Genomic DNA, 21,283 nt, shown 5'->3' on the forward strand with positions numbered 1-21,283 from the left:
ATTGTTGTTGCTAATGTTACTATCTTGACTGACTTTGTTATACTTGAGATGCCTGAAGACGACAACATGTCGATTATCCTTGGTAGACCCTTCTTGAATACTGCAGGGGTTGTTATTGATTGCAATAAAAGCAAGATCACTTTTCATATAAATGGTAATGAGCATACGGTGCACTTTCCGAAGAAACAATTCCAAGTGAATGGTATTAATGTTATTGAAAAATCTCCGACAATCACTATTGGAAGTTTTCAAATACCTCTACCTACTATTAAAAAGAAATATTAAATGCTTATTGTTGGGGAAATGCATATCCCCATTGAGGTAACTTAGTGATTTACGAAAGTTCTTCGGTTTCATGCTAATCGAAAGTGGTTGTTAATAAGACTTGATCAACCTTATTAATGGATCATTTTTGAACGGTATGAAGTTGATGAATTTAGTAAGCACTGCCTTCTGTCCCTACTTTTAGTTTTCTGTTTTATTAGTTAAATAAAATAAAATGCCATGCTTTGTCTGTTTCCTGAATTTCCCCTACAATAAAAAATGACCCAAAAATAAAAGTTTTCAGAATGCCCTGAAAATTTAGTATGATTTTTTTCTGAATATTTCTGAATTTCTGGTGCAAATAATATCAGAGGGAGGTGCACCAGGTGGGCACAACCCACCTGGGCGCACCAGGACCCCCAGGCGCGCCCTGGTGGGTTGTGGTCCCCACGTGGGCCCCCTCACTTATCCCTTCAGCCCACTTAATCACTCACCTCCAGAAAAAAATCTCCCTTGCTCTCTCTCTCCTGTGTTCTTGCTCTCAAACCCGCGGATTTCGATCTCTTTGCTCGAAGCTCCGTTTCCGAAACTGTTTCCGGGATTGTTGCTTGGTATGTGACTCCACTGTTTGTCCAATTAGTTTTTTTAGTGGTTTATATTTTGAATAATTAGCTACTCTTGGTGCTGCTGTAGATGTGCTTGCATGATAAATTTTTAGAGTTCTAAGTAGTTTGAATGCTTGCTATGGCCTCTATGCATCCCCATGAGTAGTTGGTATCAATTTTGTGAAGTTTCGTTGAGAAAATTTTGTGGGCTAATAAATTTCAGAATTTTGTTCATAGGAAAACCATGAATATCTTTAGGAAGTTTGGCTCTAAGAAGAACTCCAAGGGTGTTATTGGGGAGTCCTTTGACAGTGATCTCCATCCTCGGAGGTTGGCGGAAGTACGGCCGTGTGAATGGCCGCACACCCCGTTCCTGGAAGAGGCTGGAATCCTTCAGTAGTTCACACAATATGCTGCTAATGCCGGCCTCACCAACTTCATCGCAGATGAGTGTGAACAGCACCAAATCCTTGCAAACATCGTTGTTCAAAGCTTTACTTTCCTTCCTAGGAATAATCCTCCTGAAGTGAGCTTTGATTTATATGTTGAAAACCATCAAATACCACTTACTGTATTTTGTGACATATGCATGATCCCTTCTGATGGGAGCTTAGCCGAGCCTAGGCCGGCTGGGTTTGAGGCCTTTTATCGCACTTTGACAGTGGGAGATGAGAGAGGGGTGTCAGCTACCACTGTCGCTGGCTTGCATTTCTGTTGTTCATTACTTTGCACTTTTCATTGCAAAATGCTTGCTTGCTGGAGAGAAGGTGGGTGCACTTAGTTCACCAGACCTTGATGTTTTACGTCGTGCATTAGAGGGTGACAACACTTATAGCTGGGAGCTATCATGGCTCGTCGCCTCCATCTTAATAAATATCAGGGTAAAATACATGGTGGGATTTATGCTACTCGTTTGGTGGCTCACTTTAATTTGAGATACGCCCTCATGATTACCCTCTGACCAAGGTTTACCTAGACCATGCAGCCATGGAACACCATCATTTTCTTGCACGAGATTATCCTAACATTCCTATTCCTTATAACCTGGTCTTTAGCGTTGAAACTCGTGATATTATTCCATTGCCTGCTCCTGCTTTGCTTGATTCTGTTGCCAGGGCCGGATATAAGATCATGCCTGCACACATCATCACCTATCGGAACGCTCAGGCTGCTGCAGAGGCAGCACAGGAGGAGCCTCAACAGTGGGATGAGTGGATGCCCGGTCCTCAACACCCCTACTACCCTCCAGGCTATTGATCGACTACCAAGTTAGGTCAAAAGCCTAAGCTTGGGGGAGTACGTGTTCTCGCCGATATTACATTCATGTCCACTTATTTTCAGTTGTCGGTGTTCACACTTTTTCATTATATCATCCATGCTTAGATTCATTTTTCTTGCTTTCTTCTTGTGTGTTTGAAAAACTTTAGAAAAAACAAAAAAATTAGTTGTAGTAGTTTACCTTCTATGCATGCTTAGTAGTAATATTAAAAAGAAAACCCAAAAAGATTCCCTTGTTCTTCTTTTGCTTGTTGGGAGCTTTCCCGTGTAAATAGTTTTTCTCGTTTTTGCTTTTCCCTTTTATTTGCTTGTTCAAGAAAACCAAAAACTCCAAAAATATTTCAGTGTGTTCCTCTGAATTTCTTTTCTTCTTTTTTCGAGTTATACAAAGGAGAAGACCATGATGAAAATGTTGAGTGGCTCTCATATGAATAATTGTCGAACTAATAAAGAGCACATTTTACCTTGCCTTCTCCTGTTGAATAAAATGTTTGCAGATTCCAGCTTAGTCCACGGAACTCTTGCACTATTATTATTTTCACAACGTTCGGTCGTGCAAGTGAAAGACAATAATGACGGTATTCGATGAACTGGTCGTGGCAGAGAGAAACTGGTATGAACTCGACTTGTTCTGTTTGTGTAAATATGTTTAACCTAGTACCCATGATTCAGCCCATTATGATTAAACATGTTTGCAATGACAATTAGAGATTATAGTTTCTCATGCCATGCATAAGTAGCTAGGAGTGGATAATGATTTATCTTGGATATCAACATTGCGTTAAAATGATTGTGATGTAGTATGATGATATGGTATCCTCCTCTGAATGTTCGAGTGGCTTGACTTGGCACATGTTCTGTAGTTGAATCAAAACCAACATAGCCTCTATGATATTTATGTTCATGGTGTTCATGTCCTACTCATGCTAGTGTCCAATGTTACTTATGCATAATGCATGGTTATGACCGTTGTTGCTCTCTAGCTGGCCGCTTCTCAATCTAATTGCCAGCCTTCGCCTGTACTAAGTGGGAATTCTGCTTGTACATCAAAAACCTTGAACCCAAAGTTATTCCAGATGAGTCCACTATACCTACCTATATGCGGTATTACCCTGCCGTCCTAAGTAAATTTGCATGTGCCACCTCTAAAAACTTCTAAATAAATATCCTTTTTGTGTGCCTGGATTGTTCATGGAACGACAGGAGGTGGTCAGTATCTTCCATGCTAAGCGGGTTATTCTCAGGTCGAGTGTTTATTCACTCGCCATCGCACGAGAAAAGGGCGGTAATAGGGATGCCCAGTCCCAAACTGCAAACTGAAAAAGAGTTAATCTCTTAAATAATCAAACAAAAACTCCCAATGGAGTCAAAACCTTTACTTTTATCGCTTGGGAACTGCCACTAGCGTGCTTAGCATGGAAGATATTGATAACTGATGGTCGTGAAGTAAATGAGAAGGGTGCATGTCTCAAAATATCATTTACCTCTGTTTTAAAAACTGAGCTCTCACACCTCTGCAAATCACTGCTTCCCTCTGCGAAGGGACTATCTATTTACTTTTATGTTGTGTCATCACCTTCTAAAACAAGCACTAGAACCTGAGAGCACAGCTGTCATGACTTATGCATTGTGTGTAGCTAATGTTCGGTGCATCATGACTGGATCTTTTCTACCATGAATTACAATGTTTAGTCGCTGCTTGAACTTTGGAGGTGGTCTGCATTTATGTTTTGCGGTCTCAGAAAGGGCTAGCGAGATACCACTATTTTCATATTATATCATGGTTGTTTTGACAATGTGTTGCCTTTTGAGATATCTTATTATTGCTCGCTAGTTGATTATGTCATTGATATGAGTCATTATAATCTTTAAGAGTTATTGTCAGCATGGTTAGTTATAATGTGGTTGAAAACCTAGGTGTTGTTTAAGCTTATTTATGCAAACAAGAGCAAAAGAGTTTGTAAAAGTTTTTCTTTTTCACTTTCAGTTTATCAACTTAATTGCTTGAGGACAAGCAAAGGTTTAAGCTTGGGGGAGTTGATACGTCTCCAACGTATCTACTTTTCCTAACGCTTTTCCTCTTGTTTTGGACTCTAATTTGCATGATTTGAATGAAACTAGCTCCGGACTGACGCTGTTTTCAGCAGAACTACCATGGTGTTTTTTTGTGCAGAAATAAAAGTTCTCGGAATGGAATGAAACTTTGCGAGGAATTTTTATATAATATATAAGAATTTCTGGACCCAAGACCTACCGGAGAGGGGCCCCTCGGTGGGCACAACCCACCAGGGCGCGCCCCCTCTCCTGGCGCGCCCAGGTGGGTTGTCCCCACCTGGTGGCCCCGCAGACCCTGATTCCGACGCTATAAAATCACATTATTTCAGAAAAAATCAGGGAGAAAGAATTATCGTGATCCACGAGACGGAGCCGCCGTCACCTCCTGTTCTTCATCGGGAGGCCAGATCTGGAGTCCGATTGGGGCTCCGGAGAGGGGGATCTTCGTTCTTTGTCATCACCAACCCTTCTCCATCGCTAATTCCATGATGCTCCCCACCGGGAGTGAGTAATTCCTTCGTAGGCTCGCTGGTCGGTGAGGAGTTGGATGAGATTCATCATGTAATCAAGTTAGTTTTGTTAGGGCTTGATCCCTAGTGTCCACTATGTTCAAAGATTGATGTTGCTATGACTTTGCCATGCTTAATGCTTGTCACTTTGGGCCCGGGTGCCATGAACTCAGATCTGAATTGTTTATGTTATCATCATTATATCCATGTTCTAGATCCGATCTTGCAAGTTATAGTCACCTAGTACGTGTTATGATCCGGTAACCCCGGAGTGACAATAACCGGGACTTCTTCCGGTGATTACCGTAGTTTGAGGAGTTCATGTATTCACTATATGTTAATGCTTTGTTCCGGTTCTCTATTAAAAGGAGGCCTTAATATCCCTTAGTTTCCAATATGGACCCCATTGCCATGGGAGGGTAGAACAAAAGATGTCATGCAAGTTATTTCCATAAGCACGTATGACTATTATGGAATACATGCCTACATTATATCGATGAACTGGAGCTGGTGTCGTATCGCCCATGGTTATAACTGTCTCATGATGAATATCATCCAACAAGTCACCGATCCAATGCCTATGAATTTATCCTATATTGTTCTTGCTAAGTTACTACTGCTATCATCACTGTTACACTTGCTACAAAATTACTGCTATCACTGTTACTGTTACCGTTACTGCCGTCACTGCTATCAAAACTATCATATTACTTTGCTACTAATTAATTGCTGCAGATAATTAATCTCCATGTGTGGTTGAATTGACAACTCAGTTGCTAATACCTTGAAATATTCTTTGGCTCCCCTTGTGTCGAATCTATAAATTTGGGTTGAATACTCTACCTCGAAAACTGTTGCGATCCCCTATACTTGTGGGTTCTCACACGTTAGTGTGGATACCGTTTCGATTTATTTTTTCAAATAACTCCTCATTAATTAATTTATAGTATCTCGTTTTAATGACTAATTATTTGTAAGGAAAACACGGGCATGGTAATACATACAGATTCGTTTGCAAATGAAAGAAGATTCCTTTGCATTCTCAAATGTAGGCGGACCAGGCAGACCAGGGTCGTGCCGTGGTGGTCGCGTGTGTTGTACGGACACTTAGCACCCAGCCACCCCCCTCCCCCCCCCCAAAAAAAAGAACGACAACAAAAGAAGTTCGCGCTTCCACGTTTCGGATTGAAATATCTGGCGGCCCCAATTCCAGCCCTGCAAAATATCCCTTCTCCACCGTCCCCTTCCGCGCCCAGATTGCTCAAATCCCTAATTCGCCGCCAACCCAAGCAAAGTTTGAATCGTCCCTCGTCTCGTCTCTTTCCCCACCTCTGTGCCGGACGACGACGACGACGACGAAGACGACGGTCGCGCTTCACCATCGCACCAGAGCTACCTCATCTACGCCCTCGTCCATCGCACCGGGTGGTCCACCGACGACGTCGGCCGCCGCAACCGACGTGCCTCACAGACACCGACTTCCACCGCATCAGGTACGCTTCACCGACGTCGTCTCCCACCTCACCGGAGCTACTTCACCGAGCACAGCGTCGCACCTCCGCCCCCCGAGGCCGTTGGGGCTTCACCAATGGTCTCGTCCACCGCATCGTAGCGCTCCGCTGCCACTCAAGATCTGCAACCGTACGTGGCCGGCCAATGCCAGCGCATCACCCTCAACGGCTCTGAAGTGACCCGCACTCTAGCTAGGCGAGCATGCCCAAACGCCGGCCCGAACTAGGTATCCACACATTGTTGGGGAACGTAGCATGCAATTTCAAAAAAATTCCTACGATCACGCAAGATCTATCTAGGAGATGCATAGCAACGAGAGGGAGAGAGTGTGTCCACGTACCCTCGTAGACCGAAAGCGGAAGCGTTTGACAACGCGGTTGATATAGTCGAACTTCTTCTCGTTCCGACCGATCAAGCACCGAACGTACGACACCTCCGAGTTCTACACACGTTCAGCTCGATGACGTCCCTCAAACTCTTGATCCAGCAAAGTGTCAAGGGAGAGTTCCGTCAGCACGACGACGTGGTGACGGTGATGGTGAAGTAATCCACGTAGGGCTTCGCCTAAGCACTACGTGAATATGACCAGAGGCGTAAACTGTGGAGGGGGCGCCGCACACGGCTAGGAATCAATGTTGTGTGTTCTAGCGGTGCCCCCCACATATATATAGGTAGGAGAGGGAGGGGAGCAGCAAGGGGCGCCCCAAGTAGGAGTAAATCCTACTTGGGCGCCTCCTCCAAGTCGGCCTCCCCCTTCCATAAGTATCGGAGGGGGAAGGAAAGAGAGGGGGAGAGAGGGAAAGGGGGAGGCCGAATCCTCCCCTATCCTTCTCCTCCTATTTCGGCCTACATGGGGCTCACCAGCCCCTTAGGGGCTGGTCTGTCCCCTACTTGGCCCATTAGGCCCATGTAGTTGCCGGGGGGGGGGGGTGCCCGGAACCCCTTCCGGTGACCCAATATGTACCCGGTACCCCCAGAACACTTCTGGTGTCCGAATATCATCGTCCTATATATGAATATTTACCTCTCGGCCATTTTGAGACTCTTCGTCATGTCCGTGATCTCATCCGGGACTCCGAACAACATTCGGTCACCAAATCACATAACATATATAATACAAAATCGTCATCAAACGTTAAACGTGCGGACCCTACAGGTTCGAGAACTATGTAGACATGACTAAGACACCTCTCCAGTCAATAATAACCAGCGGAACCTGGATGCTCATATTGGTTCCCACATATTCTATGAAGATCTTCATCGGTCGTACCGTAATGACATACGTTATTCCCTTTGTTATCGGTATGTTACTTGCCCGAGATTCGATCGTCAGTATCTTCATACATAGTTCAATCTCATTACCGGCAAGTCTCTTTACTCGTTTCGTAATACATCATCCCGCAACTAACTCATTAGTCACATTGCTTGCAAGGCTTATTATGATGTGTATTACCGAGAGGGCCCAGAGATACCTCTCCGATACTCGGAGTGACAAATCCTAATCTCGATCTATGCCAACCCAACAAACACCTTCGGAGATACCTGTAGAGCATCTTTATAATCACCATTTACGTTGTGACGTTTGATAGCACACAAGGTATTCCTCCGGTGTCCGGAAGTTGCATAATCTCATAGTCAAAGGAATATGTATATGACATGAAGAAAGCAATAGCAATAAAACTTAACGATCATTATGCTAAGCTAACGTATGGGTCTTGTCCATCACATCATTCTCCTAATGATGTGATCCCGTTCATCAAATGACAACACATGTCTATGGTTAGGAAACTTAACCATCTTTGATTAACGAGCTAGTCTAGTAGAGGCTTACTAGGGCCACGGTGTTTTGTCTATGTATCCACACATGTATCAAGTTTCCGGTTAATACGATTCTAGCATGAATATTAAACATTTATCATGATATAAGCAAATATAAATAACAACTTTATTATTGCCTCTAGGGCATATTTCCTTCGGAAGGAAGTTCAATACAAATTGAAATTGCAATACATGACTTGGTGTTTATTTCGCACTTGCAATTGAGTTTCCCTCTGAATCTCATATACTGAAGAACCAATGCAATTGTAGCATAGAAATATAAACATTAACTATGAACGTGGAAATAAATAAAAACTTTATTATTGCCTCTAGGGCATATTTTCAACAGTGCAGTGATCTGTGATTCACATGCTAATTTTGTTGCAACATGTACTTTCATTTCCCGATGCTTCTAATGCGTCGAGGGAGGGCCTTTCATTGGTAGCGTCGATGGGATATCATCATATTATTGTGGAGTATGATTCTACTGGAGTAGTAGAAGCGTGTATGGAATCGTCTACATGGTGGTATGAAGGTGCGACATTGTGTGGACTTGGTTTCGAGATAGGAGATGTCCAATTCATGCACCGTTGAGGTGGTAAAACATTGTTACGAGAATGATATTTCATGTAATTGGGTAGATAATTCTCTCTCTTTTATTTTTGAGCTTCTCGTGAACGATGTCATGCGTTAATCAATAAAAAAAGTGGCTATGTCTCAGTCGACTGAGACTTAACCAAGACTCAATCAAGTGACATGATATATAAGTAAGAAAAAAAACCAAAAAGATAAAAATTGCACGAATCTCCACCCAAGATCAAACGAATATAGCATCGACTGAGATATAACTAAGTCTGCGTCAACCGAGACTTAGCAAAAGATAAAAATAAGCAATGATGGCATTCCTTAAAAAAAAAGATAAGACGTGTGGTAAGCAACTCAAAGTTTGAAACTATTCAAAAAGAGATAAAACGTGTGGCTCGGAGAACAAACCGATCCATAAAAACAAGATTCTTTACACAACCTCTCTAACACGCTCCCTTTAGCTTGACCCGCAAAAAAAAAACTTTGACTTGGCTTACAGTAATGCACACGGCAGAGCCCTATCTCTATCCCTTTCGCAGGAGGGAAACCAAACCAAAAACCAGAAGCAACCTTGGCGCCAAACCAAGATAACCCCTCGCGTTTTGCGCGAGGAGAGAGCGGATTGATAACTACCAGCCTCTTCCTTCCCCCCGTGACTATGACAGCGGGCCCCAGGTGGTCCAACTGGCGGCCCATCTCGGCGGCGCAGCATATTCGCCACAAGCCAACTCGCATCGCGAGCCCGCCTCGATCCCGTTACGGAGTCCACCAGTGCGAGCCCGCCACGCGTCCCCTTACGGTTACCGGAGCCCCGCACACCACGCCCCTATTCTATAATAGGAGCCCCCTCGCCGCCCCGCCGCAGGGGATCGCCGTGCAATCGCCGCCGCTTCCAGCCGTCCCCCTCACCCTCCGCAAAGGTTCGTCGTCGCGCTCTCCCCAGCCCTCCTCTCCTCCGTTTCCTTCTGTTTTCTCCTCGCCGGGACGTTCGTCCGGCTCGAGCACGCCTCTTTTACGCGTCTTTTTTCGATTATTTCGGGTGCAGTTAAGGTTTTGCGATTGCTCGTCGGACCGGTGAGCGCTGCGGGTTTCGCAGCCCCCAATTCCGTTGCTGCCTGGGCGCGGATTCGTGGGTCTGTTAGATCTGCACAGGATTCCCTTCTTTGGATCTGTGGCGCTCATAGGGGGCAGGGGCTAGTGGTCGATTTGGGGATTTAGCTGATGCCTTGAACTCCCATGGTAATTGTCTCCTTCTGAGTGTAATTCGGTGTGTATATTATGTTAAAAAAGTATGGTTTTGTAGGGTTAATTTGGGTGTTAGCTGCGAGAGGTGTGGATACGCAGTAAATTCATGAGCTCTCCAATAAGTTTGCTTCCCGTTCTTGTTTGTCTGGGTTTATTTTGACATGCGTCCCCATTCTTGGCAGATAGGAATGCCAATTTTAGTTAGGCTTCGTGTTTGGATAGGCACTAGATCGGGCATAGGATGGACGTTTCATCAATCGGGGTTATTTCGAGGTAGAGACGTATCCTGGTTGGGTGGGTCTCATGACTTTTGGGGCTAAATTTGGAATGCTGTTGTTCCTCTGATTGGAAAACCCTTTTTTCTAACTTCAGTGGCAAATTACTTTTAGAAGACGCTTTACTGTCTTTAAGTTTAGTCTCTGCTAAAGATAACACGGTGCCCTACCGATTCAGTTTGCAGATCAGCACATGGTTTTATACTCTGATGAATAATCCCAATGTTCTTCTTAATAGGCATGCTAGTATGATGTTCTTCTTAGTACAAGCTTCCTTGTTTGTGAAATTGTTGAATTAACTATAATATCCTTCTGCGTGCAGCCCATAGACAAGTTGATCTCATGTATTCAGAAAGAACAGTGGCATCCAGAGTTTCCTGTTCATCGGGAAACAACGGAAGCTTCCCACCCTGCCTTTGCCCGGGATTCCTGGGATTTCCTGTTGTCTCCGTGAACTTCCACTTGTTCAAGGCCATTGTTCGCAGCCCTGCATCTTCTGTTGTCTTGGGTATTTGTGGAAGGAGCCTCCCTTAGACAGAGCTGCCCCATAAGGTGTTCATTCTATATTTCTGAGAATTGGTAGTGGGAAGCCGTGCAGCTACCGCTAGCTTTCATCAAGATTCTCAAACTGTTGAATCTTGGTTCCTGGAGATGGTTTCCTCTGAGATACCTTCAGTTACAACAACCCATACACAACGCCCCAAGCTCTTTACAGGGATGATACTTCTGCCAAAAGGGCCTCCAGATGTTGTCCTTCCTGAAAATGTTGAGTTTGATTTTAACGATGTTTTTGGTGCTACGGCGGTCCAGACCCCCACAGAAGTAAGCATTCTCACTCCAGGCAGCCCTGCACCTTTGGCTGAGTCCAATGAGGAGGTTTACAATGACCCTGTAGTCATTACCAAGCGATCTCATTCTCTTGTTGGCCCAACTTCACTTGTTAGCCAATCCTTGCCACTTAGTAAGCTTACTCTACATGAGTCTGAGAGCTCATTAGATCTGCTAGAGTGTCTTTCTAAAGAAAAGAAAAGTGGCCAGGGGAGTCTTAGTGATGAAGAGCTCAATGATACAACAAAGGAGAATGAGGCTGTTGGACTCGACGACTTTGAACTCTTGAAGCTTGTTGGCCAAGGGGCATTTGGCAAAGTCTATCAGGTGAGAAGGAAATGTACTTCAGATATATATGCAATGAAAGTCATGAGGAAAGACAAGATTTTGGAGAAGAACCATGCTGAGTACATGAAAGCAGAGAGAGATATACTGACAAAAGTTGATCATCCTTTTGTGGTGCAGCTGAGGTACTCCTTTCAGGTAGGCCGTTTACCATTTCTGTGTGTGCACTGTTTTTTTCAAGCATGGATATATTATCTGTAGTGTTTTGCATCTGCCAGTGCTAAAACCAAAACTTACTTGCAGACTAAGTACCGACTTTATCTGGTCTTGGACTTTGTAAATGGGGGGCATCTCTTCTTTCAGCTTTACCAACAAGGCTTGTTTAGGTAATTTAATTATGTAATCTTATCTTTACACCTATCCAGATGTGACAACCTTTTTATTAAGCTTCTACTTATGTGGTAGGGAGGAGCTTGCGCGCATCTATACTGCTGAAATTGTATCTGCTGTAGCCCACCTTCATGCCAATGGGATTATGCATAGAGATCTGAAGCCTGAGAACATCTTATTGGACGCTCATGGCCATGTAAGGATCCTTTATTGTGTCTTCTTATGTTACTTTTTCAGTCTTCGTGTTATGATCGCCAGAGGGGAAATTTCTTGACGTGCGTCTTCCATTGTAGGCCATGCTAACTGATTTTGGCCTGGCAAAGGAGTTTGATGAGAACACTAGATCAAATTCAATGTGCGGCACTGTGGAGTATATGGCCCCAGAAATTGTTCAGGGCAGAGGTCATGATAAGGCTGCAGACTGGTGGAGTGTGGGGATCCTTCTTTTTGAAATGCTTACGGGCAAGGTGAGTTGTTTGAGGGGAAATCTTCTGATTAGGAATATCTGCATTTCAGATGAATTATCCGCATGATATATTTTTCTTTGCACACTCTTTTTTTTCTATATGTTGCAGCCCCCATTTTTTGGTGGAAACAGGGACAAGATTCAGCAGAAGATAGTGAAGGAGAAGATGAAGCTTCCAACGTATTTGTCTAGTGAGGTTCACTCTCTGCTGAAAGGGGTAAGTTTGCTACGTTCACCTTGACCTTGCGCGCACGTGCATTGTGCAATCGACCCTTTGCTTGGCTTCAATGTCAGCCCAGTTTGAGTTTGTGATCAAACTAAAAATATGGTTAAGATAAGTTGCCTCGGTCCTAGATAAATAAAATCAGACACCTTAATGCTTGTAGTGAAGCCTGATCCATGGATGTCTCTTGTCGGAGACATGACTGATGCCTTGTTAGTTGGAAGTTAAATCTAGATGACTTGTTGCTAATTTGCCCTTTATCCGTTTTTTTTTTTTCAGTTACTGCACAAAGAAGCTGGCAGGCGGCTTGGAAGTGGGCCGGGCGGCAGTGACGAAATAAAGAACCACAAGTGGTTCAAGGCAGTGAACTGGAAGAAACTAGAGGCTCGACAGATCACGCCAAGCTTCTGCCCAAATGTTGCTGGGCAGACCTGCATTGCAAACTTTGACGAGTGCTGGACGAGTATGCCCGTGCTGGACTCCCCCGTGGCCAGCCCTGTCGCTGCAGATAGCAACTTCGTGGGGTTCAGTTACGTGCGGCCGGAGCCATTCCTTCAAAAGCCGAGTCCTCTAGGCTGAAGACTACTTTATAATTGTGGTATCTAAGAAATCCAGTATCTTATCTTTGCTCAAGACAGTAAGATGAACCTGCTGTTGTGCTTGTTTTAGACTTCATTTGTCTATCACCCAAGAGGGGGCTTGGCACTTGGCAGTAACTTTGTGGCAATCCGTCTTGTTTCTTGTTACTCTTTAGTTGCATCTTAATTACTTTCCATCAATCTCGCAGAGAATGTGCATGAACACTGTTTGTTGTTTAAGTTTTCTGCCTGGAAGAAGTTCATGGAAGAAGAGCCGTGGCTTTTTTTTTTATGCAAAGAAGAGCCGTGGCTGTTCTGCAACCATGGCGCGATGCTGGAGCCTTATGATGGGATGGCTAACCTGAGGCCTAAAATACGGAAAAGGCCGGAGCCTAGAGACGTGTTAGCCCGACTAGTTTGAGAGTTGGAAAACTCGAGAAGGTAATGGTGGATAGATTTGTATCCTTAGCATAGTGAAACAATGGCACTCCCGACATCACACGATCCAAAACGGTAGCTTCAATCAGTTCTTGCCAATAACCACAGCCGCTTGCCTGCAAAAAAAGAAAAACACCCGTTGAATAAAAAATATTAAACTGAAGGCACATAGCAATCTTCTATGGTGTACGTCATGTGAAAAGAAATGTGCATGAACACTAATCTTCTAAGGCCTTTGATAATTTTTAGACATCTGACATTTTTAAAAGGAGTGGACTTTGGGAAATTTTAAATTTGTAGATTATATATAGAGTGACTTGGATTTTTGGAGATGGGGGTAATTGGATGTTCTCCAAAGACATGGGAATGTGATTCTAATTTAAGGAAAGTCTAGCAGCTAGCACTAGACTTTTCTTAAATTAGATTGTCATTGTGAATCCAGTAGCACTGGAGCGAGCCGAAGGCGTGTTGCTGTCATCACCCCTCCATTACCGAAGCCAACAAACCTTATGGTAGTAGACAGTCGGGAAGTCGTCGTGCTACGGCCTTAAAGGACCAATGCACTAGAACAGTAACCGCCGTCGATGAAGAGAAGCGTAGATCGGAACGATCTAACCTATAGACACACGAACGTAGACGAATGAAGATCGGATCCAAGCAGATCCATAGTAGACAAAGGTCGACCGAATCCTGCGAGATTCACCGGAGACAAACCTCCACACGCCCTCCGACGACACTAGAAGCATCACCGGAACAAGGGCTAGGCAGGGAAAAGCTTATTCCATCTTCGGGGAGCCGTCGTCGTCTCGTCTTCTAAGCAGGACACAAACCCTACCTAAATTCAAAACAACATCAAAAACCATAAAACGGAGCCCTCCTACTGGTAAGGACCAAAATCCACCGCGCCTCCATGGCCCTAAGTCCACGGGAGACGAGGGAGCCCCGCGGGAGGCAATGAAACCCCTTGAAACCACTAGCACTAGCCATCCAGAAAGCAAAGTCGTTCTGTTTAGCACCTGGACTGTGCTGGGCACCGTTGAGGCAAGGAGGAACATACGAATCGACCAATCGGATTCCTCGGAGGCTCTTTCAATCCTTACATGTGACAACTTGTCTCGATCGGCCTATGGGCACTTGGTAGCTGAGATTAAGTCATTGATGGGTGATAAGGAGTTTATTCCACATAAAATTAAGAGATCTCATAATAGAGTCGTGTACTGCAGTGTGGATGAGTAAATGACCTCCATGTTGTGAGGACTTATGGTCACTCGATTGTAACCCTATGATTCATGAATAAAACTCCCTTTTGATGCGCCAAAAAAAAGGAACAAGGAAGACGGTGATACACAAAATCAAGGATGCCCCCAACAATATTCTCACCATGCCGATCATCAGCCGATTAGACAAGTCGCACAAACAATTGATAAACTCGAGGCTCAAAATCGGAGCGCTTATGACCCACGGGACAAGCAACGCGACGTTCTCACCCTATCCTGTTTGACGCACGCACGTACATTTTGCTAGTGTGGACGTGGATGGAAGCCTTCAGCGGCCGCGCTTGAGCGACTTCTCGACGGCGTCCATCTCCTCGAGGATGCGGATGCGGCGCTTGTTGGGGATGGGCGCGGTGGGGCCGAAGCTGATGTAGTGGCCGGACACGGCGTTGAGCGCCGAGTACATGTCCCGGAACGACTGCCGCCCCAGCAGCGCCTTCTCGCGCCGGTACTTGGCCACCCACGAGTTGGACATCTCCCGCAGCTCCGTCACCGCGTCCGCCACCTTGGGGTCCGTCTTGTCCATGCTGATCGTCGACCGCACCTTCCCGATCACCTCCGTCGTCTCCGTCAGGTACTCGTCATCCGACGCCGCACGCGCACGCTGCGGCCACAGGGCCAGCAGCAGCGCCGCTCCCACGCCCGTGCCCGTGATGACGTCGCGCCTGCTGCTGGCTGCCGTCGCGTGAAGCGCCGCCGTCGTGTTGGAGCGAGCCGCGGGGAGCGGCTTGGCGACGGCCGCCGCTGCTGATGGGGCGGTGAGCATGGCGGGGACGGGAGACCTCATCTCTTTCTTTCTGTTCAGTGCGCTTGCGCGGGGAGGGGAGGTTGTGGAAAGGGAGGCAGCGAGCTCAGCTCGAGTCGTTTGATAGCTTGGGTCAGTGAGAAAGGGAAGAGGCGACACGTCGGCTTATCCTCTTATCATGACTTGTTTTCTTGTAAGGCTGTGTTTCAGTTGCCAGGATTTTCCTTTTCTCGTCCGCCGACGGGGCTGCGTGGTTGGTTCTCGTCATTCCAACGCCCAAATGCCTACCGTACCATACTACCACATCTCTCTTCATACGATGTCGTTTGAGGGTCACAGGTAGAATCTTCTCATGAAGATAACTAATAAAACTAGTAAAAAAGGCAAAGGAGTTGGCAATACGCCGCAAACTTAGATCCTCTGAGATAAATAGAAATTCACACCATCAGCATTCATAGTACAGGAAGTAACAAAATCCACAAATCGGTCTAGGCACAGTGAAAACAGGACAATAAAGATTGTTGTAAATCGGCAAATTGTTGGATTACGTTGATAGAGCATCCCCGCACTACCCAACTTAAGTTCCAGCCTTCCGACGCCCAACTTGCGCCACGAATCCAGCCTTGATAGGAGCAACTGACCTTGACGAACCACACTGATCAAGGTAAATAAATCAATCGGTTAGTGTATGGTTAAAACTTGTGGCTACAAGAAAATCCTAAATTGCAGCATGTTCAAGTAAAGGGCGATTTTTTCATCCTCAGATGTTGCATCAGTTCTCACGAGGTTCAAACAATGTAGGCAATAAGGTTTTGCAACTCATCATTGGTGAGTTTTTAGCTAGAGGCAGCAGGCGAAAAATACAAGAGCCGAAAGAGCCTTGATAATAGTAAAATAATGCACAAGCCTCAGATGCTGCAATTAGTAGACTGCCTCCGTCCCAAAAAGCTTGCCTTATACTCCCTCCGTCCGAAAATACTTGTCATCAAAATGGATTAAAAGAGATGTATCTAGAATTAAAATACATCTAGATACATCCCCTTTTTTCCATTCTGATGACAAGTATTTCCGGACGGAGGGAGTATTTGTCAAAAATGTAGGCAATAACTTCACTCATCATCAGCACTACCCCAGAAATGCAAACTAACATCTGAACTCTAGACCAAACAATATATACACTGGGATCGTTCCATCCTCAGATGTTAAATAAATTCTCACAAGATTGGTCAAACAATGTAGGGAATAAGGTTTGCAACTCATCATAGGTAGAAAAGCCCAGAAGCCAAGTAACCGAATGTAAATAATAAAAATATATAGAAAAAGAATCAATGAATTTTTAGTGCATTTTTTCATCCTCAGACGTTGCAGAAGCTTCTCATAAGATTGATCAAACAATGTAGGCAATAAAGTTTGCAACTCATCATAGGTAGGCAGCCAAGGACGACTACTAAGCAATAAAAAACACAAATAACACCGTGTTTAGCTAAAAAGAATAAACACAATCGTACTGAAAAACCTCAGATGTTGCAATTATTATCACAAAATATTTGTCAAACAAATGACTCTGCAACTAATCATCAGCACAAATCAAGTGCAAAAACTGTAAAAAGATTTTCGATCATACAGCATAAAAAGACAGATTGAAGCTGGGTCAAATAAAAGGCAGTGTTCCATCCTCAGAGGTTGCAGAAGTTCTCATAAGATTGTTCAAACAATGTAGGCAATACTGTTTGCAACTCATCATAGGTAGAAACAAGAAATACAGGAACCACTAGTAACTAATGTAAACGCGAATAGAACCATATTAGTTCAAAACAATAAACAGGAACACAAAGGACCCATGATGCATCTTTTAAGCCTTAGATGCTTGTGAAATTATCAGAATCTATTGTCAACCGTATGAAATAACTCAGCATCTTATCATGAAAAGACCTCCATAAGTGGCAAAAAAACATAGTAACACACTCCGCACATCACTATGCTTAGCAACAGGTGACAATACAATACAGGAAGAAGCATGAGGCATTTATCACGCAAATGCTCGTCATATAATGCAATCTGGCAACTCAAAGGCAAAGTTGATAAAAAGTACGACATGACAACAGAGACAAATACTATATTGCTACTCTCGTGATGATTCATCCAACGGTACGAAGCTGAACTATGACAATGTGAAGGCATAGATCTAGCACTAAAGATGCTTTCAGACGAATTTCCGAACTGAAAGTCAGAATAATTGGAGAAACAATGAATGGTCTATATCTCCCACGATAAGTGGGTGTAACAGTCTTACTTGTTCACAGCGAAGGAAGAACAACCGATTCTCCTTGGAAAGGATGGTATCTGGGCTCTTGCATCCATTACATATGACATATTCATCTGAAACAAGTGAACATGCGGACAGCAAAAGTTAGTGCATTGAGCTTATAGGAAATCAAAAGCAGCTGAGAGATTAGACTATAGAAAATTGGTGTCGGCTCTCCCCATCATCTCATGGGAAAATAAGGAGCTACTCTTCCACGTCGAGAAGCTCTAGGTTACGATTGGACGATCATGCCACAAGAAAAATATAAAGCTAATTCACAGCAAGTGACCATCATACTTCATACGCCATAGTTATGTCTTTCTACTGGGGCCATGAAAGATTGGGAGTTAACTTGGAAGGAGATAAAACTAACTGCCAACCTATATATTCAGAGCAGAACATTGATTTTCACTACAGTTGTATGATTCTCTTGATTCCACAGGGTAAACTGGCCACGCACAACAATAACTAAACCTTACAAATCGAAAACAAAAACAACCTAATGATTTTTTTAGCAACACAACTGCAGGCTGAAATATTTAATTCAATATTATGCTTACACGTAAAAAGCCAGGACTCATAAACTTAAGCCAAAAAGGAGCAGAAACAAGGTCACGGAATAATAAGGAAACTTACTGATATATCTCCTGAGTATAGCTTCAAAGTTCTTCGGGGCAAATCTTCCTTTGATAACCAACCTTTGTTGCCCATCAAGGGATCCACTTGTTCCCATCTCAGCAAGTAAAAACATCATCACATGTTCAGGTTGCCTATGCATTCTGAAAAGTAGAAATATCACTTAAGTTAGCTCATGATATCCTTTAAATTTTCAAATAAAATGAAAAATATTCAAATAAAACAAAGTAACAGAAAATAAGATCAAGTTGGAGTGAAAACAAAGAAGAATTACGTTTTGCACAAGTCCATGAAGTTCACAAAAACTGTCTTCTTTGTGCCTTCCCTAAGAACTTGAGGAGGCCGCATAACTGTTCTTCGTCTATCACCAGCAAGATCTGGATTATTCTCACGCAGGATATTGAAGACTCTGCCAAGCAGCTGTAACCAAACAGCTTGATGATTAGGTTTCACCAAAAAGAATGAAATCAAGGAACAACTGAGCACTATCCAATTGCTAGCTATGTACCGGTAGCATCTAAAAAATAAACAACAAAGAACTAAATCAAGAAGCACACAGAAGAAACGCTTCTCAATATGCACTGTAAAGCAACTGAAATGAAAAATGAAATGATCAAATGAATGATCGTTAATATTAGTTTGTTCACGGAACTCATGGTCTGTCAGTTGTCAAAATTCAATAATAGGATAGGAAATGTTAATTAAACAGACATGGAAGTACAATTACCTCATCATATTTGTAATCTCTATCAGTTCCTTCCCATGGGTATTGGGTTGCTCCACCCAGCACAATCCCTTCTCCTTGTTCATCCTCTCCAACTTGATCATCTGGAGATTACATACATGCTCAGACACAGCAGCAAATGTAATGAAGATAAATAAAATACTAACAAGCAATATACTTACCAAGAGTGTCTTCACCATCTCCAGCCTCAACAAGTGATGGATCAAGTTCCACCTGAAATTTGAACATCGGTGAGTTAGAGCAAATAGCAAGACAGAACCGATAGTCTAAACAGTACTTTCAACCGAGTGATGAAAGCCTGAGGCTTGGGCATTGTAGTGGCTTATTCCATTGGCATCTTATTATGTTTGGCATGCACGAGGAGAAACATGACAAATTGACAACATAATTTAATGTCATATACAAAATAGAATAGTAGACATCCCACAACTTTCTCAAACAGCATTAAACATAAGCAAAACATAGCACTGAGCCACAAACTGAGCCTAATGAACTCACAAGTTTCTTCTTTTTCTTTTTCAATCCCACGAAGCTTGCCTCGCCAGACTCAGTGACTGAAAACAATGCAGAAAACTTTCAGCAACAACGGACAGCAGATAATGAGATCTTCTATTTTTTTGCATCAATACACGGACCTGACAAGCCCTCCGTCTTCTCTGCCAGCTTATCAACCTCATCAGCAGGATCTTGGATGACGACCTTCTTCTTCTTCTTTTTCTTGGTTGGATCAAAAGGTGCAATCTGCAAAACATCATAAACATTATCAATAAGCATGCACAAGACAAGGGAAATACAAGCATATATAAAACATTAACTGGGGAATACAACTATTTGGAACCAAACTAAACATAATAATAAACAGTGAAGTGCGTCTTCTTCCCACCTCTTCATTTAATGAAGGGGATTCCTCTACTGTTTGCCCGTCAAAAAAAATAGTGAAGTAGTCCAGTAATTTCAGTTCAAGGCAACATTATGGTGATGTATAATTAAAATGTTAGGATTACAGTTTTGTTGCCTATGATAATTGTTGGCAGGGATTGCATAACAGCACCACTATCTCCGACATGAATTGTTTAGCTGGTCTGATGCAAAAATCTACCTCATCTGATACAAAAATCTACTTACAGGCATACGCAGACATTAAGAGTTCAAATGTCCTAAAAAATCACGTACTGCTGCTCAACGCTACACGAGCTTCAAATCCTATGCTTAATTGGTAATTCTCGTAAGTTGAGCAAATTAGAATACACGGGAGTTAAATAATTTGGTTTTGAATTCCTGCCCGAAGAGCGAACCAGGGCAGTCCCGCATCTGACTACACATCACACAACAACCATTGGCTTAGCAGTTTAAATCGCTCTTGCAGATTAGACATCTTCAACCAAAGTATACAAATCAAACAGATCGCCCCCATCGTCTCGTATTCACAGACAAAACAAACAACAAGCACGAAATTATATCCGTCCCCTTGCTTTGGCAGCCTATTCACCGTCCAAACCAAAGACGAATCCGCCGAAGAAGACGTGCAGAGCGAAAAGGAGAAGAGAGCTTTTCACCTCGGTGGCCTCCTCCTTCCTCTCCATCATCTGCTCCTCGTCCGCCATGGTGACGCTGGCCTTCTTCACCCCCCTCTTCTGCTGGCGGCGCGACGGCTCTAAACCTAGAAAAGAGAACGCAGGAGCCGGATCAGATCGGGTTGGGTGGGGGCGAGACGGATTTTCGGGTGAAAAGGTTTCCAGCTCTTACAGCGAGAGGGAGAGGCGACGGCGGCGGGGCTCCGGGTAGGGTTTCAGTCGTCGAGAGCTCTTAACTTTCTTTCTCTCTCTCACTTGTTTGCCAGGCGTTTATCTCTCACAGACGGGAAACGATGGGCCGTATTTGTAGACTCTCGCCTTACTTGGGGGCAACGAAAAAACTAGATGCGGCCTTGGCCTTTTTTACAGGCCTTTTCTTTTTCAAGAGACAATATGCTTCAAAGAAAAAGGGTTAAATCAGATAAATACCGCTGTAATTTTAGTGATTCCCAAAAATACCACTACATTTTTTTTAACCTAAGTACTTTTTGGAAAGAAAATGGATTTTATTCATTAGAAATAACCATTACATCGTTTTGAGGATTGGTACCATATCACTATTTGGTTCCTTGAACCATTCGAAAATGAAAGAAAATCTAGCCAGTTTGCCAAGTTCATGACTGACTTTATTTGCTTCTCTATTACAGTGC

At 43.7% G+C, this 21,283-nt stretch overlaps 3 protein-coding genes and 4 non-coding genes across 8 annotated transcripts; 1 reads left to right on the forward strand and 6 right to left on the reverse strand.

Moving 5' to 3' along the window:
• Positions 1-9,333: 9,333 nt before the first annotated feature.
• Positions 9,334-13,117, forward strand: LOC109732797 (serine/threonine-protein kinase AtPK2/AtPK19). 2 transcript variants are annotated; one of them, XM_020291999.4, is made up of 8 exons: positions 9,335-9,546; positions 9,672-9,865; positions 10,469-11,457; positions 11,563-11,645; positions 11,725-11,845; positions 11,943-12,116; positions 12,225-12,332; positions 12,618-13,117. In XM_020291999.4, exons 3-8 carry the CDS (start codon positions 10,798-10,800, stop codon positions 12,915-12,917), a joined length of 1,446 nt encoding a protein of 481 aa, XP_020147588.1. In that variant the 5' UTR covers positions 9,335-9,546; positions 9,672-9,865; positions 10,469-10,797; the 3' UTR covers positions 12,918-13,117. The 2 variants fall into 2 exon arrangements, with proteins under 2 accessions (XP_020147580.1, XP_020147588.1); XM_020291991.4 differs by lacking the exon at positions 9,672-9,865 and having other exon boundaries at positions 9,334-9,546.
• A 1,580-nt stretch (positions 13,118-14,697) lies between these two features.
• LOC109732790 (photosystem II repair protein PSB27-H1, chloroplastic) lies at positions 14,698-15,506 on the reverse strand. Its single transcript, XM_020291984.4, has one exon. It carries the CDS (start codon positions 15,413-15,415, stop codon positions 14,900-14,902), a length of 516 nt encoding a protein of 171 aa, XP_020147573.1. The 5' UTR covers positions 15,416-15,506; the 3' UTR covers positions 14,698-14,899.
• A 266-nt stretch (positions 15,507-15,772) lies between these two features.
• On the reverse strand, positions 15,773-20,950 carry LOC109732781 (eukaryotic translation initiation factor 2 subunit beta). Its single transcript, XM_020291974.4, has 10 exons — positions 20,806-20,950; positions 20,616-20,719; positions 19,695-19,800; positions 19,558-19,613; positions 19,221-19,272; positions 19,042-19,142; positions 18,589-18,734; positions 18,315-18,457; positions 17,667-17,752; positions 15,773-16,028 (listed from the first exon to the last, which is right to left on the reverse strand). Exons 2-10 carry the CDS (start codon positions 20,661-20,663, stop codon positions 15,951-15,953), a joined length of 816 nt encoding a protein of 271 aa, XP_020147563.1. The 5' UTR covers positions 20,664-20,719; positions 20,806-20,950; the 3' UTR covers positions 15,773-15,950.
• On the reverse strand, positions 16,127-16,206 carry LOC120963630 (small nucleolar RNA SNORD34). The gene has a single exon (XR_005755386.1). It is a non-coding gene; the product is annotated as a small nucleolar RNA SNORD34 (small nucleolar RNA).
• Positions 16,562-16,643, reverse strand: LOC120963629 (small nucleolar RNA SNORD34). The gene has a single exon (XR_005755385.1). It is a non-coding gene; the product is annotated as a small nucleolar RNA SNORD34 (small nucleolar RNA).
• LOC120963631 (small nucleolar RNA SNORD34) lies at positions 16,723-16,804 on the reverse strand. Its single transcript, XR_005755387.1, has one exon. It is a non-coding gene; the product is annotated as a small nucleolar RNA SNORD34 (small nucleolar RNA).
• LOC120963628 (small nucleolar RNA SNORD34) lies at positions 17,043-17,124 on the reverse strand. Its single transcript, XR_005755384.1, has one exon. It is a non-coding gene; the product is annotated as a small nucleolar RNA SNORD34 (small nucleolar RNA).
• Positions 20,951-21,283: the final 333 nt, after the last annotated feature.

The sequence above is a fragment of the Aegilops tauschii genome, chromosome 4 (genome assembly GCF_002575655.3).
Source record: "Aegilops tauschii subsp. strangulata cultivar AL8/78 chromosome 4, Aet v6.0, whole genome shotgun sequence".
Classification (NCBI taxonomy): domain Eukaryota; kingdom Viridiplantae; phylum Streptophyta; class Magnoliopsida; order Poales; family Poaceae; genus Aegilops; species Aegilops tauschii.

Bases quoted from the DNA above. Each gene is read 5' to 3' on its own strand.
- LOC109732781 (XM_020291974.4), bottom strand. From the start codon at position 20,663: ATGGCGGACGAGGAGCAGATGATGGAGAGGAAGGAGGAGGCCACCGAG. The intron at 19,801-20,615 runs GTGAAAAGCTCT...GATGTTTTGCAG, and splicing joins GGAAGGAGGAGGCCACCGAG to ATTGCACCTTTTGATCCAAC. The intron at 18,458-18,588 runs GTAATTCTTCTT...TCTACTTTTCAG, and splicing joins TTCATGGACTTGTGCAAAAC to AATGCATAGGCAACCTGAAC.
- LOC109732797 (XM_020291991.4), top strand. From the start codon at position 10,798: ATGGTTTCCTCTGAGATACCTTCAGTTACAACAACCCATACACAACGC. The intron at 11,458-11,562 runs GTAGGCCGTTTA...ACTTACTTGCAG, and splicing joins AGCTGAGGTACTCCTTTCAG to ACTAAGTACCGACTTTATCT. The intron at 12,117-12,224 runs GTGAGTTGTTTG...TATATGTTGCAG, and splicing joins TTGAAATGCTTACGGGCAAG to CCCCCATTTTTTGGTGGAAA.
- LOC109732790 (XM_020291984.4), bottom strand. From the start codon at position 15,415: ATGAGGTCTCCCGTCCCCGCCATGCTCACCGCCCCATCAGCAGCGGCG.